The 25,387-nt window shown below is 45.4% G+C and overlaps 1 protein-coding gene across 1 annotated transcript in view; it reads right to left on the bottom strand.

Moving 5' to 3' along the window:
- LOC144681722 (receptor-type tyrosine-protein phosphatase gamma-like) overlaps positions 1-25,387 on the bottom strand; it is an 803,078-nt gene that overhangs the window by 451,299 nt on the left and 326,392 nt on the right. The window contains exon 3 of the mRNA XM_078543625.1: positions 13,431-13,610. Within this exon, the coding sequence (XP_078399751.1) occupies positions 13,431-13,610 (180 nt within the window). The remainder of the gene's footprint in view (positions 1-13,430; positions 13,611-25,387) is intronic.

The raw sequence follows: 25,387 nt of genomic DNA, 5'->3' as shown, positions 1-25,387 counted from the left end.
AAGGCTGGAAGTTGGGAGGTAGGGTGGAGTGAAGGCTGGATAGGGGTAGCAGGCCTCTGGGGGAAGGTTGGGGAGAGTGCCTGGGAAAGAGGTGGGGGCAATGTCAGAGGAAGGGGGAGTGTCTTAGAGGGCAGGGTTGGTGGTGTCGACAGTGGGGTCCTTGGGGGACAACTCAGGGTACTGGTGACAGGAAGGAACAGTCACAGTCAGATGGAAGAATGGGATGCAATAGGGTGGAAGGCTCAGGGTGAGAGTCTGGTAGGTGAAGGATGCATCGGGTGGGTCATGGTGGTGGACAAGACAGGTGGCACAGATAATGCAAGGGGGCAGAGTTAGGGTGGGTATGGGGTTGGCTCTGAGGGGAGGACAGACATGTAGAAGTGGATTGTGATAGGGTCCATGGTAAAGTGGTTAGATTCTCTCTTGTTGGAGATGGTCATTGCCTGACACTTGTGTGGCGCAAATGTTACTTGCCATTTGTCAGGCCAAGCCTGGATATTGTCCAGCTCTTGCTGCATTTGGACATGGACTGCTTCAGAATCTGAGGAGTTGTGAATGGTGCTGAACATTGTACAATCATCAGTGAACATCCCCACTTCTGACCTTATAACGAAAGGGACGTTATTGATGAAGCAGCTGAAGATGGTTGGGCGTAGGACTAGGAATGGTCATGTTTGACAAGGGATCATGTGGTTAGTCCTTCTATGCTGCCAAGGCAATGGTCTTTCTATAGAATCTCGAAGATAGTGGAGACAAGCAGAAATGTGTCCACATGAGGCGTCTTGCACGTGGCTCTAATCATCCTGGTCAAAGAGCAATGTCTCCATATGCATTTATGTATGAACGGCAGGAATACAGATCTCTCATCCTCCAGGATGTCCTTCATTTGGAAGGGCTGGTGTGGGGATGCCATGTTTGGATGGAGGCCAGGTGAAGGTCTTAGCACTTGCCTGCTGGCTTTGAGATGGAAGGAAACCTGGGGCTGAATTTTCCCCCCATTGTGGGGGAAGTTGATGGGCATGTGCGTACAGGCACCCTTCTGATTGGAGGTGTGGCGCCATTTTACATGGGTGGGCCAATTAAGGCCCACCCAGCGTGACGTCCACACAGAAGCACTATGCGCTCCCTGTGCAGGCTGGAGAGTGGGGGGATTCCCTAAGCCGAGAGTGTGCTCTTTCACGCATGCGCACAAAAGAGCGCACTTATCTCCCTGAGGCTAAGAGCTGCCTCAGGGAGATCGCCTCTACTTTCAAAAATATTAAAAATAGAGAAAAATTCCCTTACATGTCCATAATTTTTACAAAATCTTTATTAAAATTTTTTTAAGCCTACACGAAGCTTCATCCCGCCCGTGGATGAGGTTTCTTGTTTTTTTTTCTTCCTGCCGGGGCTCCTGGCCATTGACAAGTCGACAGGCACGCAGCTGATTTTGCTGCGCTCCCGCCTTCCTGAAAATTTAAATCGGGCGCGGTGATGTCGGGAGTTCCCCCCGACGTCACTACGTGTCATTTTATGCAGGCAGGGCCCACTCGCCGACTTGTAAAATTCTGCCCCTGGAGATGAGTGAAAGGCAATGCCAGAGGCACCCTCCTATGTCCCAGGATGTGGTTGCTCGCATCTGCCAGCTTTTCCAGTGTGAACTGTGGCCACAAGGACTCTGTAGGAGTAGTGCGGAGCTCCTGCCCTGCAATGAGTGAATGTGTGTCTGGGTGTCCTTTAAAAATGGCGTCAGGACCTTCGATCCCATGAGATAAGTACAGAGCGGGCGACCTCCTGCCTACCCTGCCAGGAGATTCACCGAGCTCCTGACCTTCCTTATCATTAATGAGCTGAAAAGCGGAAGATTACCTGTATTCACCCACCCCGCTGCCCAGCAGGAATCACACTGAATTTCCCACCCGCCACCAGACTGAGGCTGGGATTTTCCGCTCCCCCCACCGCAGTGGGTGTCATGGCAGACTGGAGCGGGAAACATCACGAGATGAAAAAAATTAGGTTCATGTCAGTGGGAAAACAGGATCCTATCGTCTGCTTGGGACTTCACTGACAGACCACGTTGCCCAACGCACAATGTCGGGAACGCCATTTGAATACATTTAAATGCCATGAACACTCATTATATAGCCTGCTTGATGGTACCGTCCCGCCATCCTGGACCAAGAGGTAACACGGTGTCCAATTAGACCGATGTGTTTCACAACCGGACAATGAGCGACATGCCCCTGACAACCAGCACTTCGCTTGTGACTTCGAGGTTTGTTCACCTACCTTTAGTCACGCAGCACTCGTGGCACCTCCACTCAGTGCCAGGCTTTGCAGGCAGCATCACGTTGCTCTCAGGGAGTATCACAGGCAAGGTTATATCTACCAGACCAGCGGTATGGCGGGGGTGCTGTGGAAGGAGCCACAGGACAAGATCTCCATTCTGGATGGGCAATAGTGGACAGAGGTTCAACTCAGAAACATGACACAGAAGTTTGTGGGGGGCAGTGGCGGTAGGCATCCTCTGGACCACAATGAGGAAGAGTCTGTTACAAGGGGACATAAGCGAGTTGGGGCCAGAATGGGAGTATAGCGGTGTGAAAAAGTGCTTCATTTTACATGGCTGACCTCGCAAAGACTTTCCTTATCCCAGTCCAGGAAGGGTGAGGGCATGTCAGTCCAGGGTCAGTAATGTCCAGAGTGTTGTGCACAAGTAGTCTTTGCAACACCATGTTCCTTGGTCCGTGAGGGTTTCTAGCATTATACTGTACCACAAATTGGAGGAGGCATCAGCAACCTATAGATGGGGAAAAGGTATAGTTAGTGTAGGGGTATTGGAGGGTCCTGGGGAGGAACGTGCGAACTGGGCAGGAGGCCTCAAGATGGGGAGGGGTGAGGTCCACACGGGGCATAGGCACATCTGCCTCCAACGATTCAGGGGGCAACACAGGGATTTCCACCACAAGCAAAAAAGGTTCAAGAATTGGAAGGGGTAGATTGGTATTTATTGGATGCAGGGAAGCCTGAAAATTGAGCTCTTCCAGGCTGATGGGAGGGATTTTTACAGTCACACAGGAGGGTTCAAGCTGGTCTAGGGGTGAGAGCTCAGCACTACCATCTTCCAACCTGAAGTGATGGCACAGCAGAAAAATGAAAAAGAGGTGACATTCTAATGTTGAGGGCTATAAGGGCTGATTGGAGGACTAGTGCCCTGCACAGAGAGGCTGATTGAAGGGGCACCCAAATGAATTGTGTTTCACAAAAGAGTGGAAACGCAGAGCTGAGGCATATTAGGCGCCTTTCAGTGGCAATACAGGGAATCAGGAGAGTTAAGCACTGAGGTGCATTCACATGAGACAAATCCCCATTCCTGGCACTAATCGAGCTTCTCGTATTAACCCCTTGTTCCAAGTGCTGAAATTCCCCAGAGCCATAAAAAAGTGCGGGGCTCTTGGGCGACTGGACAAGCTGGAGCTGCATTTTAATCACAGCAGCTCAGAATACAGTCCCTGGAAGCTGACCAGATGAGAAGCCTCGGGCCCCAGTCAAATAATCACACGTCCTCTGTAAACATTTGTCCATATGTTTTTTTCCAAAGAGTCTAGTTAGCAAGTGCAGTGAATGAGGATCCCAGCGACAGGCCTGAAGCTGCACACCCAATCACTTGGCTAAAGTGATGTCATAGCAGTGGCTGATATAGAAGCCAGAGGGGGGGGGGGCCACCGTGAAAAGTAAAGTGAGATGACCAAGATTTCAGTGGCGGTTAGTTGCCGACACTGGACCTAATAACTTGAGCCCACAGTCACTCAATATTCATTGACAGAAATAGGACATTTGGAGGCTCCTGCTCACTCGTGTCTTTCTGATTTGTGCAGCAGAGAGGAGACCTTCAGCAAGATGGATACTGATGTATTGCTGCCTGCATCATCGCATACAGGCAGGAGAGGAGGAGGAGAAGATTGCGACAGAGGCATCAAGTTTGTCAAAGAGAGGAGCTACACCCCCATGAGCAAGGAGCAGCAGGGCCCCCTCCGGACGCAGAGGGTGAGGCTCACATAAACATCGTGCGTAGGTGACTGTCAAGACCGAAGGTGTACAGAAGTCTTTTCTGCAGCTGAGCAACAGGCAGTGTCACTGACACCTCCACATATCCAGGGACCTGGTGGTTCACATCTGCCACAATCCACAGGATCTGACACCACAGGGACTGGGAGGATATCCATTGTCAGTAGCCGATAAAGTTACTGCCGCTCTTAACTTCTACGCGATTGGCTCTTTCCTGGATTCTATTGGGGATCTCTGTGGGATTTCTCAATCTTCCACACACAAGTGTACCCAGGAGGTAACAGACACTGCTTTTGCCAAAGCTCACAACTATGTTAACTTCGATGCAGATCCAAGCCAGACAGGATGCCAGAACACTGGGCTTTGCTGCAATTTACGGTTTCCCACAAGTGCAGGGTGTCATCGACTCTACTCATGTGGCTATCAAAGCTCCCTGGCAACAGGCACTCCGATACATAAACAGGAAAGGCTTCCATTCCATCAATTTCCAGCTGGTTTGAGACCACAAGAAATAAATCCTGCGGGTATGCGCCAGGTACCAAGGAAACTGCCACAAGTCCTACATCTTGAGTAGGTCATAGACCCCAGGCGTATTCGAGGGGCCACAGAGGATCCAGGGTTGGCTCCTCAGTGAGAAAGGGTACCCTCAAAGGATGTGGCTGTTGACGCACATGTAGTGGGCACAAAATGCAGCAGAGGGAAGGTACAATGAAGCTCATACTGCTACTGTTGGAGCAGACCATTGGCATAGTAAAGCTGCGATTCGATGCCTGGACAGATCTGCCTGAACACTCCATTACACTCCCCAGAGGGTCTCACGGACCATCGTGGTTTGCTGCGCGCTGCACAACCTGGCACTGCAAAGGGGGGGAAGAGTTGCCCGATGACGACATGGAGGAGTTGCATGTCTCCTCCAATGAGGAGGACATCGAAAGGGATGTGGGCAATGAGATTGAGGAAGCCGAGGCTGCAGGGGAAGACGCCATTGCATGGACCAGACGAGGTAGGCATGCCCATGAGGCCCACATAGCCACCAGATTTCACAAGGAGGATGTCAAGTAGGAGCGTGTCTCCTCTTGGACTGGTGCCCTCCATCATAGGCCCAAACTAACATCAGCGTGGCCCTTCCTCTCATTTCAACCAACCACTTCAATCAGAGGGTGACCACTTAAACATCAGACTGACATCATCCTGGTGCTCTGAAGGATGATGAGGCTTTGGGAGCATGTGTCCTTGCTGAGATAAAGTCCTAACTGGCGGAGTGTGTCCAGGCATCAGATATCAGAAGGTGCTGCTACTTCAAGTGTCTCTCCAGTATCCCATTTGCCATGGTAGCCTAGTCGAGGCAGGAGCTGCTCTACAATCCTCAGTGTGCCCATACCTTTATGCCCTCAGTCTGTCAAAGCTTCTCAAGGAGATCCATCTCCAGCAACGGGAAATGCTTTATGACTCACCTTGATGGTGACACTGAGAGGTGACGCTTGCGCCAAGGCAGCCGAGGGCGTCACACAGATCCTCATGCATTTTTACATGACTCAAGTTTTGTGTTTCACCTTAATCTCCATTACATTGAAAACCGGCACTCTGCAAGCCGACATGTAGCAAAGTGCACAACAATGCTCCCATGTATTCTTCCTCGCTATCGGATGCGACCAGACTGTCATCTACATATTGCAATATCCTATACCGAGTTAGGTCCAGGTCCTCTAAGGCCTGACTCATTACTCGCACAAGCCTACCAGCCATTTTCAGGATGACACTCCACAGGGATCTCACACACTGGCAGCTCAAGGGACATTACCACTCACTCTAGTACATACACCTTCATATCGCCATCTGGCCTCATATCCTCTGGAGTCCTCATCCCATCCATTGCTCCACTCAGCATCCACACAAGGCAAGCATCTTTATCATTTGTTTTGGCATGCGCCCTGCTCACATCCTCTTCATCTGTCTTTGTGCAGCTCACGCACAATTGGAGGGAGAGGTCCAAGCCAGGGTGGAATGTCCGACATCAAGGTCCTTACAGAGTACAAGAACTGAGCCATTGCGCCGGTTGGAGGGACGTGGACTGTTCCTGCAGTGAGTGAGAAGTCAGCGACAATCACAAGTGAGGATCCTGCACCAGCTCATCCCTCAATCAACTATACTATGAGTCAATTAAATGTTTTTCGAGTCACCTGCCATGCATTATTCATCTTACTTTCTTTCATAGGCACCTTTGCCAAGTGCCTGAGGCCCTCAGCTAGCCAGGCCCTCAGTTTGAGCCCTGAGGACGCCTCGGATGAGGAAGCTGAGCACAGCACCCTTGAAGACCTGTCACAGCACTCACTCACACCCTCCACCAGTGCCGGGTCACACACCTCGGTGGGACCTAGTTCTAGAGCAGGCTCGGGGTCACAATCTGGTAAGCACAGCACACAATCTGGTTCACAGCAGGTGGACGCAGGGACATCCAAGGTAGCCAGCACTCAAGGGACTGCTGGAGGCCAGGATTCTGCAGAGTCCGAGTCAGATGATGAGCCTCCGAACTCAGTCCTATCTCAGTTGGTGGAGTTGCAGAGACAATCACGGGAACATCAGGAAGGGATGTCAGCTGCATTCCTCAGATATCAATGCATGTTGGAGGAGTCCATCCATTAACAGCCCCAGGTATTAACACCAAGGTCAACACTGGTATGATGGCAGCTGCCATGGAGACCTCAGTCCAGGACATAGGTCCTGCACTGCAGCAGGAACTGTACTTCATCGGTGTAGGCATCGGTGTCATCCAGCAGTGGCCACAAGAGAGGGGCGTGGGGCAGCTCGATCTCACTCCTGCTTACCCTTCTCCTCAGGGAGTCAAAGTCAGCCGCGGGCACTCGGGCGCCCATAGGGATGATGACCAGCAGCTGGACACTCTGGGACCATCCACCCAGGTGACTCCAGCAATGTCCAGCCGATCCCAAACCCCTCTTCCTGTGACCCCACAGGCCGAGGTGTTGCACCTGCCCCACAGCAAGAGACCCAAAACAGGCCAGGGCCCTCCAAGCCTTGGCCTTCCAGTGGACGCCTGCCAAAGTCATCACAGACAACAGGGCCTACCAGTCAACAGACTGCCTCCGCCTATGTTGCGGATGTTGGGGAAGCACCAAGACGTAGCAGTAGGGTCAGGAAGGCAAAACAATATTAGGACCACATTGGTGGCACGGGTGTTAAACACATGTACATTGTTTTCACAAATGTAAATTGAATCACACCCATTTCATATATCCATTGCGTATGCCCCCTCTTTATGATCAGCAATGTTGTTGTCAATCATGTGTGACACCATGCTCCCTCCCCCACTTATCGTAGACATCACTGTCATGTGCCTCTGGTCAATGTTGTATGCTTCCAACTGACCATGCCGTGTGCCTCTTGTTAGGTCGTTTCCGGCATCAGTTATGCCTCGTTCTTAATGTAAAGTGTACTTTAGAAGGGAGCTCATTTTCTCGCTTTGTTGAGTCATGAAATGTTAGATCTTGGCTGTGTAAGATTGAGGCTGAGGTGTTCAGCCATCTCCTCAGCATTATTAAAAGGTGACGGTTTGGTGTGCAAGGAGGGGTGTTGGAACGCATCGAGGAGGTTCATGTATACTGGACCTCCATGTTCTCTCTGTCATCTGGCAGGGTTTTCATTCAAAGAGCCGAAAATTACAGCCCGTGTGTGCTCCTGCCTGCCTAGAGCGTTGCCCACTCTCTGAGTGTACATTTGATAAGCTCAACATAAGTGTGACCACCTTCCCAGATCAATGTGCCGGAGTTCTGCCCCTCACAGCCACATTATAATTGTGACACTCGACGTTACAACCTTGAACTTCTCCCACCTTGTACTTGCATAGTGCCTACAAGGCTCTCGTCACAAGGTAGGAAAGCAGCGCTGTGCCAGACATTGTGCATAGCATCCCCTCCACCTAAACAGTCGTCGAGGTCGCTGATGATACCTCTTAAATGATGACGTGTTGCGGTCAATCAAGCCTTTGAGCATGCTTTCACTGCGCATATGTCACCTAGATGGGAAGACAATGTTGGGGGCAGCAATGGCCTAGGAGCCAGGATGTAATGAAGCCGAAGTGTGCTCTTTAATATGAGCTAAGTCTCACATTCAGGTCTCCATAGCTGCATCGAGGTTGCAAGGTCCAGGGCTAGGAGGCTGCCTATGCTTAAGAGGAGGCATTCTGATGTATGGCCAGCAAGTGTGTAAATATGGTTATCCTCAGGTGGGAAACATTTCTACACATCGGGTGAACTGATCTATCACTACCAGGCAATAAATATGTCTTCCCTCGACTGTTGGGTAACGGTCCCGTGAAGTCTATCTGTAAATTTTCCCATGGGCCTTTTGGTTGCAGCTGGTGAGCCATTTTAACCTTTTTTGGTTTTCCTGGGTTGTGTTGTCTGCATTTTATGCATCATTGGCAATGTTTCGCCACATCTCTTCCCATTCCACTCCACCACCAGTCTCTACTTAATCTGCTAATCATATTATTGCCAGCCCTATGGTTGGGTTCAAGGTATATTTTTAACAATTCTGAGTGGATACAGTCAGGGGCTACTACCAGTAAATCCTTCCGCCATATTCCATCTCCTCCCTGTACTGCTCCTTTCCTGGTCCAATGCTCCTGCTCTCCTATACTAGCATCAGCCTGTAGCTGTTTAATATTCATTTCGCAAGGCCCTATTGCCACTGCTGCTACTGGCGTCAGTTTTTCCATGCCTGCCACTTGTCTCGCTGCCTCATTGGCTAGCATATTACCTCTCTGATGCTCATCCTCCACCTTTTGATGAGCTTTTATTTTTATTACCGCTGCTTCTACGGGTTCCTGTGCTGCCTCCATTGACCTTTTAACTACATTCTCATGCTTTATGTGACCTCCTCCCGAGGTTATGTATCCCCTTCTGTTCCAGTCAGTCATGTAATCGTGCATTACCCCGAATGCATACCTACTATCTGTATAAATGTTGGTTCTTTTCCCCTTTGATAGTTTCAAAGCTTCTGTGAGGGCTGTCAATTCTGCAACTAGCACTGATAATATTCCCTCCAGTCTTCCCTTAGCTACAGTTTCTCTATTCTTATTAACTACGGCCCATCCTGTGTGGGGCTCCCCGTTTATGTACCTCTGTGATCCATTCACATAGAAGGTATGGTTGGGGTTCTCAATGGGCTCATCTGATATGGTCCCGTAGGTCTTGGTGTCAATTGCTATTTGACACTCGTATGCCTCACCCTTGGATAACATTCCATCAGCTGGGTTTACCCTATTATCCCTTACTATCTGTGCTGATCAGTCCTTGGATATCAAATCTGCTTCCCATGCAGCCCTTCTACTATAGGACACTGACCGCAATTTACCGGTACTTAACAGGTCCACCAATGTGTGTTGGGTGTATAACACCATCTGTCCTGACATTACCATTGGCTCACAGACCCTCATTGCCCAGGCAGCACAATTGAGAGCGGCCATGCAACGGGCCATCCCGCTAACCACCGGTGTCTTCTGGGTTGAATAATAAGCTACCGGTCTCATATCGCTTCCATATTCTTGTGAGACTACGGCGTTATAAAAGTTGCTATCTATACTGCAGTATACGTGAAAAGGTCAGGGCATATTAGGCAACTTCAGGACTGTGACAGACGTCAAGGCAGTTTTTAATTTGGTATAGGCCTTGTCTTGCTCCGGTCCCCACTCTACTTTCTCTGTGGAGGGTTGCCTCCCTTTACTAGTCTCTGGATGGACTTGGCGATGGCCGTAAAATTTGATATGAGGTTCCGGCAATAATTAAACAGACCCAACAGCTTCCTCACTCCCCAAACCGTGAGTGGCCTTGGCATGTCACTAATAGCTGCTTTTCTGTCCTTGGGTAGGGTCTTGCAACCTTGGTATATTTCATACCCTAGGTACCGCACCTGTGCAAGTCCCAGCTGAGATTCTTAGGATTTACCTTGAAGCCCGCCCGTATGTGCTAGAGTGAGTGGTAATGTCCCTTGAGCTGCCAGTGTGTGAGATCCCTGTGGAGTGTTATCCTGCAAATGGCTGATAGGCTTGTGAGTGTGTGGGTTGAGAGTGATGACCTTGGTGACCTCCCCGACAGAATGGATGAGATCATTCATCCTCTTTCTGCATTGGATGGCTGACCTGTTCTGTGCAGAGTTGGCACTGACCGCCTCTGCCACCGCCTGCGAAGCCAGAGTGATGATGTTGGTCGACCTCCAGAGTGGGTGTAGAGGACATCGCGGTGGTCCTCCATGCCATCCAGTAGGTGGTTCAGGGAGCGTCACTAAGCTTGGGGGCTGCTGTCTTCGTGCCTTTCTGGACTATATCTTCAGTACAGCAGTCCTGCGCTGCATGCGGTGAGACTGCTGTGCACAGCTGCTCTTTAAATACGGCACCTGGAGTGAGGTACTGCTGAGCTTATGGCGGGGCGGGCGAATCAGAGGCATTAAAACCCGCTATTGCAGCCAGCAGGAAACAAGCCAATTTTCACACCTGCCATCCCACTTAGAGGGTGGATGGGAAAATCCCGCCTTTAGTCTCCAGAATGGAAAATTTTGCCCCTTATGTTTTTACTTTACTGTTTTAAATCACTTTTGCTTAAAAAAAGGGATCGCGGGGTTGGAAAACACCAAGGATAAGTCATTTCGCTGATACGTCATATTTAAGAATCATGATGGCACATTTACACTGTGGAACTGCTTCGCAAAAATAGTTCTGCGATGTCAACTACAATTCTTGGTGCTGCAGGACGTTATCTCATGGATCCAGTTGCTAAAGCATCAGGTCCACATGTAAGTAATTGAGCAAAGGAAGGGGCCTTTACCTTCTTCACTTGCCGATGAAAGTCCTACGCAAAAGCATGGTCACATCGCTGGCATGTACAAGGCAAGTGTGAGAGCTTTGAATCGCAGCCCACCACAATCAAAATATGTCAATCTGCCAACAAGTATTTGTGTTGTCTTGGGGACAATGCTGCTGCTAGAGATGTAAGCCAGCACCACTTCTTTTGATCGTGCAGGCTTCTTGCTTAGAAAAACACTCATGCTGTCTTGTTTACTTTGACACTGACAGTAAAGCTACAAAGTAAATAGGGTGTTGGAGTAAACATATCCACATATTTCCTTTCATAAAGCACAGATGAATTACAATTCTGATCAAGTTTTGATATTTGAAAGCCTATTTCAGCACTATTCTGACTCATTTTCCAATACAATTTAACATCCGCTTTCTATGGTAATGGCAGCTCCACTTGCATCATTTTTTTTAATGTGCATTTGATTTCAAAGGTCACTGTTTCAACCCAGAGGTTTGGACCCAGATAAAATTGCTGAAAATTTCTACAAATACTTGAGGCATATTCGTATTAATGCTTTACATATTCAAACATTTTGTCTGGAATAGAACTTAATTTCTTAATGATCATGACACCCCCTCAAGATAGGCACAAGAGAATGGAACAAAATGAAACAAGCAATATAAAGATGAGTAAGGAATCTGAATTTTTTCTTACCTGGTTGATTCCCTAGCTAGTTCATAGCTGTAGCTGTGAAGTTGTATTTTTAACCCAAATTGTAGAAATTTGCACTACAGCTGGTATAAAGCACAAAACTTGCAACATTCTGACAAATAATGCTGCATATCTAATCCTGGTTTATTACCCCATTTATTTTTCGATTTTCCAACACAGCAAAGTAACCAAGGCAGAGTAACAAAGTTAAAGGCAATGTATACCACCAAACAGTGTGGGTTACCAGCTTCACCTAATACAATATTACCACCTCCATGGGCAACATCAACATTTGACTGTAGTATACCGTTTAGATACAGAGAATGCAAATTTAAAATAACTGTCAGCTATCCTGTGGCTGAGATACAGGAGGTCATTTTCATCTCCATCATTTAGGCAGTGAACTGCTCATTATTGAAACTGCCTGATTTTCACTTAATTTGATTCCAATGGGAAAACAAAATGTCCAGTTTCTAAAAGAGGCCAGTTTATTGCCCAAAAGGTGAAGATGAAAATCATGCTCATAACATTCTTTTGTCTTGATGATGGGACAAAAAAAATAACAAAGATATCCAGGGAAGGTTATGCTTCCTGCGTTGGAGTCAGGGACCTGCCCCAGTCAGTTTTCCACACTGGCATTGTTGACTGTATTCAAAGTTTAATTTAATCAGAAATCACCTCATTTTATAAAATGTTAATGTATTCAAGCTTATAGATTGGGAGAAGATAAAACTCATTATTTCCAAATGGCTGAACGATCAATGAAGCATCATTCCAGCCAAAATTCACTTTAGGATTTGGTGGGACTCCTAATGAGGTGACTCAAGCTGTTCATTAGTATATCCTGCCAGTACTTCTTAATGATCTTGGGTGCTGAACCTAATCTTTAAAATCTGAGAACATTTTTCCTAAAGAGTTGTTACCTGTTTTTGACTACCTGGGTTCATGTGAGGTGGTCTCCCATGGGGCACATTCATCATGTAATGTTTCATTAGACGTTCAGTTGAAAAATCGTCACAGTCAGGTATTATGAAAATCAATATTAGTGGTTACTTGGTGTGTGTTTTTTGCTTGTGTGTTATTATCTCATTTTTATGTAAATTGATCTCTTAGTCTGGATTATCCAGGTTAAAGCTAACAGTGACATAATCACTACCTGTGGACAGGAGACATGGTGAACAATGCACATAGTCTCCAATGCAGAGAAAAAGTTGTTGTTAATCATGTGGCTTACTATCCCATTTGTGTTGTAAGGAAAGTTGCAAGTTTCAGTTCTTTTGAGACAAAGCTTTGCTTAAGGGGTACTGCCGTTTTGCTGTGAACATGAGTTAAGAGTATTGGGAGAAAGCCTGAACTGTCACAACGCACATGCCTGCCACAAGCATTGCTCCCAACTGTCTGCAAACTTCTCTCTTGAGTCACTGGGGTGAGTAGTGGTCACTGCCAAAGAATCAAACTGACTTTTAAACTTCTGCAGAGGGATCACTTACACAAACAAAGCTATTTAATTGTACCTTCAGTGTTGTGGAAACTGCCCACCATATAAATAGGTGGATTCTACGGCATGTGAAGTTGCAACTAATTTATGGAACACCTCCTTGAAGTGGTTCAGCAGTGTAAATTTATGACAACATAATATACTGCACTAAAAATCATCAATCTACAGTACCCATCCAAGTTTTACTTCTTCAAGAGGATATCACTCCCGTGAAATAGATTGGAGTATGTAATATTTTATGCTGTTATAGTTTCTTACCACGCTAGCTTCTTTCATGCTTGATTCCATTTAAATATCCCCAGACATTGGATGGAAGTTCAAAAAGCAAGAAAAGCATTGGCTATCTATGCAAACAAACTTACTTGTCTTTCCAGTGTTTTTCATACGAGTCCTATTAGAGGACTCGATCTCAAACCCCTCAAGATGGATTTGCTGCAAGTCATCCTTTTCACGAGTCTTCTGATCTACGATATCAATGGGGGATTGCTTGAAGCCAGAGCAATTGATGTAAGATTTGGCCCAGTTTTCCGGTCCATAGTTTCCTAAAGGGAAAACAGTATATTTAATGCTAAATGTCATGAAATTCAGATTCAGTTTCCGTCCTTGTAACTCAAAGCATACAGTTACTGAGACACAATTAGAAAAGTCACAGTTAAATCATTTTACCCCGATGTTTATGGCTGTTGCAACACATTATTTACAAGCTAGAACTTATCTAAGTCCCTGTACAAAATACATCCGAAACTTCATCCCCTTTTTTGGAAAACAAAATACAGAGCTTGTTTCTGTAGCATTTGGTGCAGAAATAATGGGTATAATCTTCCCAGTCCTGCAGAGGCAGGTTTAAAGGTAGGACCAGGAGAAAAGTTACAGGTTAGAGCATCAGCGCATCCCCGCTTCTGGGTCAAATGAGGGGGATGAGATCTTCCCAGCAGGGGAACAGACTCCCATAGATTGCTGAGCCCAAAGGAGCCAGTGAGGCCTGCTTTATTGCTCCCATTGATCCTAGAGCAGTGGATGCCAGAGGGTGACAGCCATGATCCTGTGGAGGGATTGCCCATCCACACTGATGGACTGGCAGCTGTGGCCCCCAAAATTTTAAAAAACATAATAATTCTTCAGAGGGTGCTGTTATCTTGAGGCACCCTCGCAGTCTCCTGCTTGCCTCAGCAGTGCTCACCTCTCCCTGTGTGGCTGCTGATGGGTCTTCACTCTGGGCCCTCTGATTGGGCCTGCAGCCTCAGGAATTTTCCCACTGTCCTAAACTTAATGGCAGGCACAGAAATGGAGAATTAGGAGGCCACCTCCCAAAACATTATGCTGGAGAGCGCATTGCAGACCCATGTGGGGTTGGGACCCAAAAATGTTCCCAACTCTTGATAAAAACCTAACAAGATTCTGCTCAATGAGTCTTTTTATGGAGTCATAAGGAAGCCACTTTAAATGAACTCAAAAATAGCTACAAACTGTGTCAGAACATGAACTAGATAACAAGCACTATAGGTGGAATTTAATGTTGGTGATGGGGGATCTTGCCTGCTGGCTGGAGAACTAGCAGGAGCCATAATCGTCTCCATTGGGGAAGGCCTGGTGGAATTAAGTGCCCATCAGGCATTTATGGCCAGCGTTGGGTCTTTTTCTGGGATTCAGGCTCCCAGGGGCAGGAAACTCTTTCGAGTTACCAACAGTCACAGATTGCAACTTCTTTCGAGTACAATCACAGTTCTTGGTTTCCAGGAGTGGGACATGAACCCACAACCCTCTGATTCAAAGGCGAGGGTGCTATGAACTGAGGGGCAGGAATCCTGCCTCCGAAGAGTTGCCAGCTAATCAGAGGCCAGCAGCTCTCCATTGTCCATCAGTACCACCAGGAATGGTGGCTGCTGCTGGTAAAACATCCAGGAAAAGGCCTAGGATCAATGAGGGACCCAGGCCACAGTCGAGTGAGGGCAGATGGGGGTCACGGGGGGGGCGGGGGGGGCGGCAGTTGCCAGCTAGGGATTTGGGGCCGGAAAAAAGGGCAGAGGGTGGCTCTCAGCCACCCCCTCCCCTTCCTGATGCCAAATTCCTTGATCGGGCACTGAGTGCCTTTGAATGAGGGACACTCCGGAAGCCCACTCAGGGCACCCACATGGTGACTCTCCTGTTTGTCACTGGTTGAATACCTGAGGCGGCAGGATGAGACCCTTAAGTGGGTGTTAATTGTCCACATGCCTTCCCGCATCAGACTCAATCGGGTGGAGATGGGAACGCAGCAGTGTCCCATCCTGCACCTTCCTGCACAATTGAATGCGCCCTTCCAAACTCGCCACCAAAGCGGCGGGATATTAAATTCCACCCAATGAAACACAGGATTGAGTCAGGCTTACAAAAATGTAAACTCAGCAAACAAAAATACAAAAGCTAAAACTGAATACTGTATTCATTCACAATTCATTCAATCATCAAAATGCATTAACATGATGAGCTTCTACTTTCTGCAGAAGAAATTAACCTCAAAAGTTGGTAACAATTATCTCTAGTTAAGTGAAACCAAAATATTGTCACCAATGATTCTATTGTCTGAGCTAGCCACAATCTGTGGCTATGGGGATCCAAAGGAAAAGGGTGAAAGTTTAGGTACACTAGTACCTGTCTAGAAACCAGGCAGAACTGAGATTCATGCTAGAGATAATAAAAGTATCCCACAGATTAAATAACTTAGAAGCTAATTTATCTTGGATCTATCGAGCAATTTCAAAATAAAAGTAGAATTTTGGGCAATTAAGAAGAAACATGTGTTTTAAATACTTAAGGGAGCAAGGTTAATTTCCTCAACGCAGGTCAGAAAATGGTTTCTGATATCAAGACCATGGAGCTGCCCATTTCATCTTGTATGATAATTTACTTTCAGGTACACACTTCTCAAGTGTTTCTGCTTTTGACAAGTACTCGATGTTTCCATGGAAACAATTAAAGCAAGAAGAGCCAGTTAGAGATTTGAGATCTGAAAACAGGCAACTAAATAAACAAGGTGGGTTTTAAATTTATTGTTAATCTGGTACTTAAAATAAATGTATACACCAACAGTTATTATATTTTGCTGCTGCTATAATCCATTTCCAAATAGAACTGAGCCATTGCTATTTATACATTTCTACACTTTTAACTATTCATTCTGCAGAAGGTCACAAAGATCTGATGATGACTGAAGTTGCTTTCCAACACCATGCCCAACTCCTACTCATGTTGGCTGCAGAGGACAAATGGTTGGAGATAAATGCGTACATATTGGAAGAAGCAGCGCACATTCCAATAAAAAGCAAACACTGATCAACCATTTTGAAATGGAGAAAGGAGAAAGTGCACGAAAGAAAGGCTGCTGGTTTCCCTAGAAAGTCAAAGGTTCTTGAGAATTAAGATTGATTCCTAAAATATTTTGCTGCTCTTTTCTCAGTCCTTAGCAGTCAAATGGGTTTATTTGCTTTTGGTCAATAATGTTCTAAGTGTAACAACTTTCACCAAATGCTGAGAAGGTTGTTAAAATGCACTATGTGGAAACAAACAGGTAGAAAAATTCAGTATGGTCAATTGTAAACATGGAGGACAAGTGGACTCATTTTTTACTCAATTTATATTTACTGATGTTGGGACTAAATAGGTCTAACAGATGAATGACAGTTGTAGCCAGACAAGAGCTTTTTTTTAATCCTAGAGAGCAAGCAGAAGATCTGTAACAAAGGAAGTAAAATGAAGAACTATGGATGGTCACAAAATAGGTGAAAATACGTTAATAGAACATAAGAAATAGGAGCAGAAGTAGGCCATTTGGCCCCTTGCGCCTGCTACACCATTCAATCAGGTCATGGTTGATCTGATTGTGGCCTTAAACTCCACTTTCCTGCCTGCTCCCCATAACCCTTGACTCCCTTGTCAATCAAAAATCTAACTCAGCCTTGAATATATTCGATGACCCAGCCTCCACTGCTTTCTGTGGAAGAGAATTCCAAACACTAATAACACTCAGAGAAAATATTCCTCCTCATCTCCGTCTTAATGGGAGACCCTTTATTTTGAAACTGTTTCCCCTAGTTCTAGATTCCCCCACGAGAGGAAATGTCCTCTCAGTTTCTACCTGTCAAGCCCCCTCAGAATCTTATGCATTTCAATAAGATAACCTCTCATTCTTCTAAAATCCAATGAGTATGGGCCCAAACTGCTTAATCTTTCCATATAAGACAACCTCTTCATCCTAGGAATCAGCCTAGTGAACCTCCTCCGAATTGGTTCCAATGTAAATATGTCCCTCCTTAAGTAAGGTGACCAAAACTGTACACAATACTCACCATTGTCCTGCACAGTTGTAGCAAGACTTCCCCACTTCTGCCTTGCAATAAATGCCAACATTTCGGGGTTTTTTTATTTGTTCATGGGATATGGGCATCGCTGGCTAGGCCAGCATTTATTACCCATTCCTAACTGCCCTTGCCCAGAGGGCATTTAAGAGTCAACCACATTGCTGTGGGTCTGGAGTCACATGTAGGCCAGACCAGGTAAGGATGGCAGATTTCCTTCCCTAAAGGACATTAGTGAACCAGATGGGTTTTTACGTCAATTGGCAATGGTTTCATGGTCATCATCATGGGCCTTTAATTCCAGATTTTTATTGAATTCAAATTTCACCATCTGCCATGGTGGGGTTCAAACTTGAGTCCCCAGGGCATTATGCTGGATCTCTGTATTACCAGTCCAGTGACAATACCACTACACCACTGTTCACCTTTCTAATTGTTTGCCGTACCTGCATGCTGCATCATGTTTCAGTATATTATGAATTTTCAGTCAATACTTTAACATTTTGAACACAAAATGACAATTAAAATTGTCAGTGCAAACCATGTGACCTTTGGCATTTCAAGCTTCAGATAGTCCTGAGTCTCAAGCAAATACCTAATTAAATATGGACATTCGCAGTGATCAGGGGAATTCACACATCCCTTTAAGGCTAGACCATCAAGACACCATCCTTTTTGGAAACAGAACTTTGAACTTGTACAAGTCAAGTAGTAAAGAAGCCATTTTATTGTCTGCTTTGAAAATTCTACAGAGTTCCATTAGAAAGCCATTGAACCAGCTGCGAGTCATCTAAGCAGCAAGGTAATAATCAGCAATACCTTGAAAATGGGAGAAAGGCTCCCCTAGCCTGTTCAAACTCCGAGTTCACCTGAGAACCAACCCCCTGGAAAATTCAACAACAAGAAGCCTTGCAGCTTACTGAGAATTGTCTGCTTTATGGGACCTTGACTTCAACTAAAGCATCAACTTTAAAACGAGACAGAGACAATCATAAATTGTAATTGTATTGTTTCGCCTTCATCTGCATCTAATTTAATCTTGTGTGATAGTGGGCAGAATTTTGCCCTTGTCAGGCGGGCTTGGCGGGGGCGAGCAGGAGTGTTCGGGAAGTCGACCACCGCCCACGATCGGGGCCCGACTGCCAATTAAGCCCCACCCAGTGTGAAACGCACGCTGCAGCACTACCTGAGTCAGGGGGGTGGGGGAAGCTCCCTGAGGCAGCTCGCTGAATATTTTGAACAATGAAAATAAAGAATTTTAAAAGGTTTATAACATGTCCCCTCATGTGACTCTGTTACATGAGCAGGGACATGTTAGAAATTAGTTGGAAACATTTTTATTTTTATTTTTAAATCACTGAGCGAAACCTCATCCCACCTGTGGATGAGGTTTCGCAAAAAATCCAAAGGCCACTTGGCCTTTTCGCCTGCCTGCCAAGCGTAAGGCTGGACAGGCAGTGAAAAATTTAATTCAATTGGTACTTTAATGGCCTTAATAGGCCTATTAATTGTCAGTGGGCACGCTGCCAACTTCTGCGTGCGCCCGCCAGCTGAAATATCGCACAAGCGCGCCATGACGTCAGGATGCTCACCCAACGAGCACAATATTCTGCCCAGTGTGTGTAAGTTAAGTGAATGAGTTGTCACATTTTAAACATCTGAGGCAAGTGTGTGATAATAAATAGCCTTTATTTAAAACAAAAAGCATGCTGCTGGGATTATTTAAATTAGGACAATCAATCAGAGTAAGAAAACACACACCTTTTACAGACAAACATTTTGATCACAGGCAATAAAAAGGAACGTATAAATTTTGTACATGACAAATGCTGACTTTTTGTGATTCATATAAAGTCACTCTGTACCCCAGCATTCTGCAGTCTCTCTCCTTTTAAATAATATTTTGCTTTTTTATTCTTCCTGCCAAATTGGACAACCTCACATTTTCCCATACTGTATTACATTTGCCAAACTTTTGTCCAGTCACTTAACCTATCCATATCAATTTGTAGGCTCTTTGTATCATTCTCACAACTTGCTTTCCGCCTATCTTCATATTATCAGCGATTTTCACCTGAGTCAACTCAGGAGAAAGTGCCCCAGAAGCTCAGATTTTTGTTCCAGCAGGTGAACGGGAGTCGGGCCCACCGTCACTGCAAAGAGTTCGGAGGCAGCCACTGACCTGTTGGGTGCCAAGGCGTGTTGGTTAAAAGGCCTGCCTTGGTGCTCTGGGACTTTTTCCCTGTTGTAAGAAAAGTAGTAAAATCAAAAACAGCCCTCAAGCCCTCACACCCTTTCATCCCCCATACACTTCCCATCCATGCCAACTTATGCGACCTCATGCCCCCAACCACCCACTTGGCCCCTCATACCCTTCATGCCAACTCAGTGTCAACTCCATGCTAACTTGTACCAACCTATGACCCCCAACTCATCTCCGTGGTTCTTTATAACCCCTATGAAATCTTAGTGCCAACTCACGACAACCTACGACCCCCCCACTCATCCCCATGGAACTTTATAGCCTCATGCCAATTTAGTGCCAACCCATGCCCCACCCACCCACCACCCTTTTCCCTTGCGGCCTCCATGCCAACTCACCCACCTGCCTTGGCAGACCTCAGGAGCCATGGTGAGATATAAAATAAAATAAAATTCGAACTAAACTTCACTATATTAAAAAAAAACTCATTGAAAGCCCATTCAATACATTTAAAACGCTTAAAGTACTTAATCCCTTATAAAAACAAACAGTTCCTCCTAGTGCTTAATCCCTTATAAAAACAAACATCTGTATTCATAGCCCACATCAGAGACAGCTAATCTCTTTATAACCCATTGGAGCTGCAAATCAAACTGTGAATTTACAGGCTTCCCTTTGTGATAAGGGTAGGATGTGGAAGCAGTCAAGCAGAAATAATACGACAATGATAGCACTCAGGCTTATGTCAATGAACATCTAGTGAAATTGCAGGCGCTGATCCTTAATCAACTGCTGGTTGGCTGTATTTTTTCAAAATTTAAAGAGCAGGAGATTTCTATCATCCTCCATCCTAAGGTCAGAAGTGGGGATGTTCGTTGATGATTGCACAATGTTTAGCACCATTTGAGACTCCTCAGATACTGAAGCAGTCCATGTCCATAAGCATCAAGATCTGGACAATATTCAGGATTGGGCTGATAAGTGGCAAGTAACATCTGCACCGCACAAGTCCCAGGCAATTACCATCTCTAACATGAGAGAATCTAATTATCTCCCCTTGACATTCAAAGGCATTGCCATCACCGAATCCCCAACTATCAACATCCTGGGGGTTACCATTGACCAGAAACTGAACTGAACCAGTCATATAGTCATATAAATATATTTATATATAGCTATATAGTCCCTGAAGGTGGATAAGGTGGTAAAGAAAGCATATGGAATGCTTTCCTTTATTGGACAAGGTATAGAATGCAAAAGCAGGATGTAATGCTGGAAGTGTATAAAACACTGGTTAGGCCACAACTGGAATTCTGTATACGGTTCTGGTCGCCGCATTATAGGGAGGACACAATTGCTCTGGAGAGACTACAGAGGAGATTTACAAGAATGTTGCCTGGGCTTGAAAAATTGTAGCTATGAGGAAGGATCGGATAGGCTAGGGTTCTTTTCCTTAGAACAGAGGAGGTGGCTGAGGGGTGACTTAATTGCGGTGTACAAGATTATGGGGGGCCTAGATAGAATAGACAGGAAAGACTTGTTTCCCTAGCGGAGAGGTCAATTACCAGGGGGCACAGATTTAAGGTGATTGGTAGAAGGATTCGAGGGGACATGAGGAAAAACCTCTTCACCCAGAGGATGGTGGGTGTCTGGAATTCACTGACTGGTTTGATGGTGGAGGCAGGAACCCTCAACTCATTCAAAAGGTTCCAGGATCTGCACTTGAAACGCTGTAACCTGCAAGGCTATGGGCCGGGACCTGGAAGGTGGGATTAGAATGGGTGGTTAGTTTTTTTCTTTTTCTTTCTCGGTTGGCACAGACACAATGGGCTCAAGGCTCAAGTCAGGGGTGTGATGAGTGCAGCTCCACAACACTCAAGAAGCTCAACACCATCCAGGACAAAGCAGCCCGCTTGATTGACACTCCATCCACCACCTTAAACATTCACTCCCTCAACCACCAATGCACAGAGGCAGCAGTGTGGACGATCTGCACTGCAGCAACTCATCAAGGCCACTTCGACAGCACCTTCCAAACTCGCGACCTGTACCACCTAGAAGGACAAGGGCGGCAGATGCATGGGGATAACACCACCTGCCTCCCTAATAGCATTGTGGGTGTACCCACATCACATGGACTGCAGCGGTTCACGAAAGCGGCTCGCCACCATCTTCAAGGACAATTAGGGATGGGCAGTAAATGCTGGCACAGCCAGCAACACCCACATCCTGTGAAAGAATAAAGTAAAATTTAAATGAATTGATAGCTTAACAATTCCACAGAGCTTATCTACTTTTTATGCATATTCAAAAGGTTCCTGGATCTGCATCTGAAATCACGCATTCATGTCTACACTTAACAATCCAAAAGGTGGTACCTGACCTCTTTGATAGGGTATCTGACCTCTCCCAAAACGGTACCTGACATCTCCAAAAGGGTACCTGACCTCTCCAAAGAACTCCGGTAGGTTGAGACTTCTTCTTCAAGGGCAGGATTTCCCGGCTGGCGTGCGGGGGTGGGACCCACACACTGGCGCGTTAAATGACGCGGGGTGACATCGGGCGGAATTCCCGACGTCACCCCACATCATTTCCATTTTCAGGTCAGCGGGGCCGCAGCCGAATCAGCCTGCCGACCTGTCAACGGCCAATTGAAGCCATTTAAAAAGTAATTGCAGTAATTAATGGACCTACCCGTCCAACCTTAAGGTTGGCGGGCAGGCTGGGAGCCCTGCTTCAGAGAAAGCATGAAACCTCATCCACGGGCGGGATGAGGTTTCATGTAGATTTTCAAAAATTTAATAAAAGTTTAACTAAAAGTGATGGACATGTCCCAACTCATGTGACACATGAGGGGACATATCAGGGAAATTTTATTTTTCTATTTTTAACATTTTTGAATTTGGCGCTGATCACCCTGAGGCAGCACTTAGCCTCAGGGAGATGAGTGTGCTCTTTCGCACATGCCCCCCCCCCCACCGCACAGGGAGTACATAGCGCTTCCTGGCGAATGTCACGCTGGGCGGGCCTTAATTGGCCTGCCCACGTAAAATGGCGGCCCTCGGAGGCACGCCTGCACGTGCCCACTCCTGAACATTCCCCCCAACGGGAGGAAAATTCTGCTCCAAATGTCTAAATCCCATGACTCATGTTTCTGAAACTCTGATGACCAAATTCGTTTCTGTTTGAAGGCAGCTGCACCTCCATGGACTGCGGATGGGCAAAATGCATCTTGTTCTCCCCACCCCATCCCCACAGAGAAAATGGTGGGTGCCAGGTTCGGGGGCTTCTGGATTCCAGGCTCCAGCGCCATTTTGGCTAAGACACCATCTTCACGAAAATTCAGCCCTTAGTGTATTAAATGAACTATATAAGACCATCTCCCAGAATTGGCGAGAATGCTTTTGGCATTATGTAATTATACACAAAGTGATCATTGGTAAATAGACAACTGTGAAAGTGACTACATTTAAAATTTACACTCTCTGTGAACTTTGGTACATGCACATTACTGCATAGGTGGAACATTTTAAGGGTAGAATCCCACTTTCCTATCAAAACTGTCCTTACATGCAAAAAGATAAGAACAAAAAATCCAAGTGGGAAAACAGTTATTTGCTTAGTTAACCCTCTGTAATTAATGTGTCTTAGGTTCTCCTAGCACTTAATTAATAAATGTAGAAGTTCATGAGGCCTTACATTCTGTGGGAGGATGTTAGATATATTATTCAAATTATTGTCCAGTAAATTGGTGCAATTCAGATGCAAAGAAATACTTGTAACCAAGCACCTGGGGAAAATATACAGAACAAAGCAAACTTTTGTTAACTGGAAGTTTCCTTTCCCCAGAGACATTACACTGAGAATTAAATTAAATACGAATCTGAATAGGCACTATGCTCAATTTAATCTAACCAGCTTTTTTTTCGTTAGTCATATTAGCATCTGAAGTTGTTTCATGGCCTACAGGTTTCCTGATCCCAAGAGTTTTCTTTTCAAGAAGTGTTTCGAAAGTCTACCTGGAGAGGACAACATTTCTGCTCCTGATTCTTTATTAAGCCCAAACAGTGGAAAGTGGCAAGTGTTTCATACTACGAAAATGCAATCGTGAACAACACCCTATGGGATTCATTTCACTGCTATTCGCTATCAGCAAATTTAATGCACCAAGCCCACATTTACCTTTTCACATTTAATCTGGTGCAATTTTGATTGAAACTGATCTTGCACTGCAGATTTCAAATTAGTTTCTCTCCTGAAGCATCTGATGAAGGTAACTTAGTGATACAAAGCCTTTCATAATTAATAAGAAGAAATGGAACATGTCCCTCCACATTGGAATGCTGGTTGCAAAGCATGAAACTACAAAATCAAAAGAGTAAACACTTTTTAAAACAAGGTGCATTATATTGTCAATCAGTTGAAATTTACATATATCAGAAACATACCCTCCAGGTTCTAATGCCAAAGAAACATATTTGGAATTAACAACCAAGTCACATGGATGTTTGTCCACCTCCCACAAGATGCAAACTTCAAAACATTTGGCTCTGAGCGATGTTGCAGCACTGAGGCTCCCATAGTTTCTTGTTTACCACAACTTAGAAGGAGAAAATCGAAATCTAGATTCGAGGAACAGAATCATGGTTTCCTTCTTTTTAAAACATAAGCATAATCAAAAGCCAGTAGGAAGCTGATTACACACATAAATTTATTCCTTAAATTCTGTAAAACTCAATTAGCCACACTTAATTTATGACTGAAGAATGAAAAATAGCACAAAACAAAAATATGACAGGGAGATAACGAAATAAGGCTTCATGGTGGCAAGCTTTTGTGAGTCACGACGGAAATACAGAATGAATTCAAAGTAGCCAAGTGATTAGGTTTCCAGATACTGCAAATTAAACTCTAAACTAGGGGGGAGAAGGGCTGGAATTTGAGATTTATAAGGGTGAAATTGGTCCTTGACGACAGCAAAAAACAGCAAATTGGCAGCCTCTTTTATACCCTGCTTGATCTTCTTTTCCATTGAAATCAGTGGAAAAGAAAATTGAATTGGGTATACACCAAGCTGCCAATTCATGATTGTCAGTTTTGTGCTTTTTCAAAGATGAATTTCACCCCCACAAAGTTTAAAATACAGGGCTCCTGATTTCTTTTACCAGACATTACAAGACATATGCAATGGATTTGCTGCTGTAGGGAAAGCAACTAGTGGCAGTGGTCAATATCCACAGCATTGTACAGTATTGTAGTAACCCACCTGGAAAGCAGAATCATGGAATAAAATACGTTGCTTTGAATGCTCTATTTTATACAGTTGTTCACATACTTGATCACTAAAGAGCATAAACACATGATCAACATCAAAGCTTCACTCCCATTCTCAATAGCTATCTAAATACACCAAACATAGGTAAATATTACTAGTTGGTGGCTAAAGCATTATCCAAAGATGCTCTCTTGTCCTTCTTTAGTTCAGAATGCAGGATACCAATGTCCATGCATCAGCTCCTCACATTGCTATGGTTAGACTCCCTCGCTTTGCTGCTCGGAATGGTAAAGGAAAGTCAAAGCAAATAGTACAAAAAGTTCACAATGAATAATCCTGGGTCAATTGTGGAAAATAAAACAAAATACAAAAAGCAATTTATGGGTAAGCACACAATTTATTTCTTGGTCTTAGGGTTGACGTTAAAATCAATACACTGGCACAGCTTCAAACAAATTGGAAGCAGACTTAAGCCTACATCACACAACTATCCTAATGCTATTAGCA

This window comes from Cetorhinus maximus, chromosome 6 (genome assembly GCF_964194155.1).
Source record: "Cetorhinus maximus chromosome 6, sCetMax3.hap1.1, whole genome shotgun sequence".
Taxonomy (NCBI): Eukaryota; Metazoa; Chordata; class Chondrichthyes; order Lamniformes; family Cetorhinidae; genus Cetorhinus; species Cetorhinus maximus.
The sequence above is the reverse complement of the archived record's forward strand: the minus strand, read 5'-3'. Positions and strand labels throughout refer to the sequence as shown.